This window comes from Rutidosis leptorrhynchoides, chromosome 7, assembly GCF_046630445.1.
Source record: "Rutidosis leptorrhynchoides isolate AG116_Rl617_1_P2 chromosome 7, CSIRO_AGI_Rlap_v1, whole genome shotgun sequence".
Classification (NCBI taxonomy): Eukaryota; Viridiplantae; Streptophyta; class Magnoliopsida; order Asterales; family Asteraceae; genus Rutidosis; species Rutidosis leptorrhynchoides.
This window is the reverse complement of record NC_092339.1, coordinates 2,988,113-2,993,435: the sequence shown is the minus strand read 5'-3', so window position 1 is coordinate 2,993,435 and position 5,323 is coordinate 2,988,113. Positions and strand designations below refer to the sequence as shown.

The 5,323-nt window shown below is 31.3% G+C and overlaps 1 protein-coding gene across 1 annotated transcript; it reads left to right on the top strand.

Moving 5' to 3' along the window:
• Positions 1–1,396: 1,396 nt before the first annotated feature.
• Positions 1,397–4,133, top strand: LOC139858147 (WAT1-related protein At1g43650). The gene is made up of 7 exons (XM_071847000.1): positions 1,397–1,617; positions 1,716–1,778; positions 1,895–2,011; positions 2,091–2,325; positions 2,423–2,581; positions 3,245–3,396; positions 3,717–4,133. The coding sequence occupies exons 1-7, from the start codon at positions 1,412–1,414 to the stop codon at positions 3,865–3,867; spliced, it is 1,083 nt and encodes a 360-aa protein (XP_071703101.1). The 5' UTR covers positions 1,397–1,411; the 3' UTR covers positions 3,868–4,133.
• The last annotated feature ends 1,190 nt before the right edge of the window (positions 4,134–5,323 follow it).

Sequence of the window (5,323 nt, the reverse complement as noted above, 5' to 3'; positions counted from 1 at the left end):
AGGGTTTATGAATCAGGGTTCGTAACTAGGGCTTGTGGAGCGAATTTTTGTTAGAGTTGAAATTTGAATTTTGTTATCCCAACTCGCTATTTCAGTGTCTTTTTGTATACTCGACCATCATTAAGGTCGCCCGTGTTTTTTGGGGTCGAATACAGTGGTCGACCGATAGCCAACAGAAATCGACCTTGCCAGTTATAAACGGTGGCCGACCACATTTAAATTTGGTGTGGTCGACCGGGTATATAGGTAGTCGACCCAACTGGTGGTCGACTTAATGGTGTAAATAGACAATTTTTTTTCTTTCTAAAAGTGTATTTTGGAATAAAACTTTTTAAAAAAGTGTATTTTGGGGAATTTCCCTACTATATTATCTAATAGACAAAAATGGTGAATAGTAACTAGGGGTATTTTCGTCATTTCACCTTTTTTTTTTCTTAATTTTACCTAACTTTCATTACACCAACAAAGCCTCCTACACTTTTTTCAAAAAATCAAAACGACCCCCAAATAGGAGAGTAAACTGTCAAATAACTATTTTTTATAAAAAATCTTAAATTATCTCCACCCAAATATTCAACGGGTCATATCTTCTCGTTCGCAACGAGTTAAATTTTTCGGACACCATCGTTAAACTCGAAATAATTTTAGGAACACAATGTCACTAACTATACGCAAAACGGACGCTTTTTAAAAAACGCTAAATATTAAAGGTACTTTTCATACTTGTTGATTTTGCGTTAAATTTTTAAAAGTCAAAAATTCTATAGCGAAACTCGGAGATGCACATATATTGTTAATTTAAAATAAAATTTAAATCTTTCGTGGGTTATACTTTTTAGTTCGACTCGAGTTGCGCTTCAACGACATCATCATTAGCCACGAAATAATTTTACAAACTAAACGCAATAAAATACATTGAAAATCGTACCCCCGGCGCGAAGCGAGGGTTCGAAAACTAGTTTTTATCTAATTACATAGAATTGGTATATTAATACAAGGAAAAAATTTGAGTCGCCGGAGGCGGTTGACCGAGGTTTCACCACACTAGATCCGCCCCTGTTTATGACTAAGTTTCGCTTTTGTGAACTCTTATAAGATTTTGTGTAAGTTGAGCTCGTATGTTATTTGCGGTTTATACGTTTTTTTGAGGCTTCATTTTTTTTTATAAAGTTCCCCATTTACATATAAAGTTTTTCCCTATTTTTTGACAAAGAAAATGAAAAGGAGATAAAAAGATCCTATAAAATACACCACTGAATATACCATAAAGCAAGCAATTACTCTTCAAGTACAAATTGACAAAAGCAAATTGGATTTTCTTGTTTAGTTTTCTCTATAAATAAGAGAGTCACCCAAGTTCAAAAATATCACTTTAACTTGCAATTTCAACAAGAAGCCCAAAAATACAAATATGAATACAATAATTAGATTTATTACAACGGGTTATGAGAGCAACAAACCATATATAGCAATGTTTATAGTTCAAGCAATATACGCTGGTATGGCTTTGTTGTCCAAAGCATCCATTTCTTCTGGAATGAATCCTTTCATTTTCGTTGTGTATCGTCAAGCCTTTGCTACCCTCGCACTAGCGCCAGTTGCATACTTCTTCGATAGGTCGATCATAACTTTATTACGCTCTATTATATTCGTCATAAATAAATATTTCTGATCATAAGCTTATAGGGTTTTTTTTTCTTTTTCTTTTTATGCAGGAAGAATGTAGCTCATTTGTCCTACACCTTAATTTGGAAGATATTTTTCAGTTCTCTGATTGGGTAATTATAAAATTATAATTATATAATGTTATATATTACTAATACTATAGTTTCTGTGTAATGTTTTCCACTTCATTTGGAATTTAACTCAATTTTATACAAAATATTTATTTTAGGATTACCATATGTTTAAATATGTACTATCAAGCGCTGAAGCATACATCTGCAACGTTTGCAGCTGCATCGACTAACCTAATTCCAGCTATTACGTTCATTATAGCTCTTATTCTAAGGTATATATACAGCTTAAATTTTATGAAGTGACAAATATAAAAACTTAAATGATTATTCTTTAACAAAAAAATGTTGCAGAATTGAGAGAATGTACATAAAAGAGTCGCATGGTTGGGCTAAGTTGATTGGGTCTATAGTTTCTGTTTCTGGTGCTCTTGTATTTGCTTTCGTTAAAGGGCCAAGTTTGAACTTCATGACTCGTACTGAAATTACTTCAACGACGAATCAATATAGTACGAAAGGGGACTTTTTTAAGGGCCCTCTTACAATTCTTAGCGCGAATATTCTTTGGTCTTCTTGGTGCATTATGCAGGTTATAATTATGCATACAAATAGTTCAGTTTCAAACTGTTTCAACTGTATGGACTTTTTAGTTTCTTAGTATTAACTTTGGTATTATGTTCTTGCAGGCACCTATTATGAAAGAATACCCTGCAAAGCTATCACTAATTACTATTCAATGTTTCTTTAGTTTGATACAATCAATATGTGCAGCCATTGCAATGGAAAGAAACCTAAATTCATGGAAGTTAGGATGGGATTTTGATCTTCTTTCTGTGTCCTATTGTGTAAGCAAACATTTTCGATCTTTATTTCATAATACGAGTATTCGGTTTATTTAGATTTAGTTCAACTAATATAGTTAGCTAGGGTAGTCTCAAATGACTGCTGATCATAGCTTACAGAAATTCTTTTTAACATAAGCTGCTATGTATATAAAGCTTGCAAGTCTCATACTAATTTAATTAGCGTACAAAACGAAAAGGTGATTAAATTTTACATGTAGCCTTTCGAATCGACTACTATATTAAAATCTGGTTCGGTTTAAAGTGTGATGCCCTACACACACAGGTGTACAAAAACAATACTTTGAATCTATATATGAATAGTGTTCTTCACTTTGCATTCTACACCAATAAACACCCAAACAGGGCCCTTCAAGAGTCTAACAGTTTTTCAACTTATTGAAGACAAGACCCCATATATCAGGCCAATTTAACCACTTTAGACTATTGGGTCTTCAAAAAAGGTTATTGATGTTCATTTGAACTGAAGGGACCAAATACTAAAGTTTCAGTCATGTAGAGTGACCAAAGTTAAAGTAACATAACTTGCTTTTTTGTAGTTCTTTCCGCAAAGAAAATTTTTGCATATCTATTTTGGAACTATATATTATATTATTGTTGATTATATTATATTCTAATGGTGGAAATTAACTAATTAAATAACAGGGAGTAATTGTGACAGCGTTGACATATTGGTTGCAACTATGGTCAATACAGAAGAGAGGCCCTGTCTTCACTGCCATGTTCACTCCTTTGGCTCTAATCATCACTGCAATTGTCTCGACATTGTTGTGGAAGGAAATCATTTATGTTGGAAGGTTCTTCTTCGACTTAATTTGCTACCTTAGACATTGTTACATTTTTTTTTTAAACGTAAACACCCCAAAATAGAGTGCGAATTACTATTTGCATGTTTGGCTGCCTATAGCTAGATAGTTAGAACTTGAGCTACAACTTAATTTTAAAAAGATACTTGAAGTTTTTATTCAAAGAGCTTAAACTCTTATAATCTTCTAAAAACAGTATTTGTGAAACATACCTCATATACATACATATATACATGTATTTATGAAAATAAAAATAACAAGCAAAAAGATTTTAGAAAAGCAAAAGATAACAAGGTTGTTGTTTGTTGCAGTGTTTGTGGGGCTGTATTACTAGCTGGAGGATTGTACTGTGTTCTATGGGGAAAGAGTAAAGAAGTTGAAGCTTGTAAAATCAATGAAGATGAATTATCAAAACCCGAATTACATGAAACCACGCTGGAATCCATTAAGACTCAAGAGTGATGGATTGTTACAAGTTATGTGGTAATCTGTCGGCCATATTGGGTCATATTTAAGCTTCGATCATATCATAGACTCATCATATACGGAGTTTATAAATATATAGTGGCCATCATATATCCAACATATACTTATGTTTGTGGTTGGTTACCCACATGCTAACCACATATACTTAATTAGCCTAGCTAGCTAGCTAAAAATAGAATCATAACGCTTGTATTTTTTTTAGTACGGAGTATTATTTATATTTATGTTAACTTTTGCTAGTATTATTTAGTATGCAAGTTATCTAACTACATATTTAATTAATAAATAACTTATGAATTAGATCATTAGATATTTAGATTCTCTCATCATGTACATATTCTACTACTACTCCGTATTATTAGTTATTAAAACCAAAAAGTACTACTCCGTATTACGTAGTACATGATTAATAATAACTAATAATATGTAAAACCAATGATTACCACGAAAAAGTAGTCTTCCAACGTGTAAGTGCATGATGATTACATCATGATGCAATTTACCATATAATGAAGTTGGGCTGTTATTTATAATATTGTTATGACGCATTAATGAGTCATAAACTGTTCATGCACAATCAAAATTTAATCATAACAATCAATCCCAAAAGAAATTATTATAATTAAGCGGGCAAACTGGTCAAGTTCAGGCAAGACTCAAATGAGTTTGGGTCAAACATGTCTTAAATTTCAAACGGATTAGGTCCAAAAGGGTTGGGTCGAGTCGAGACTCATTTTTTCTTATACAATTTTTCTTTAAAAAAAAATTCCGCAATTTTTTATTTTTATAACTTAAAAAAAAGGTTTGCTTCTTTATAAATTTTTTTTTTTTTTTGTTTAACCTTTTCCATTATCAGTAGCAGCAATGGACGAATCGAGACAATAAATTAATATTTTTATAACATTTTTTATTTTTCTAAGTTTTTAATGTTCTATTTTTTATTAGTTTTTTTTAATTATTCATATAATGAGTTAGTAATGATTTTCAACGGGTCTAGATGAACCTTTTAAAATATTGAATGACTAAAGATGGATTCATATTGAATTCATTTCCTTTGTTTTCGAGACTCAATGGACATAAATGGTTGACCTAGCAAATGAACTCAACTTTTGATGTATGGATCTTGATTGCCGTATAATTTATAATATTGTAAAATATAATGCCTAATCTTTTTCCGACCCTAAATGGCCAATTCAAGCATGTCGAACCTTAGGGTTGCATTTCTTCTAATTAATATATAAAGTACTTTAATGATGTACGAATTTTTTTTGTTAGCGTACAGATTATTCGTTGTTAAGCAACAACCATAACAAAAATTTTGAATGGGGAAAAAACTATTTGTATTTATTAGTATTATTGTCATTATTATTACTTTTTATTATTATCGAACCGTAACTATTTTTTTTAAAGGTAATACCTTATTTGTCACGCA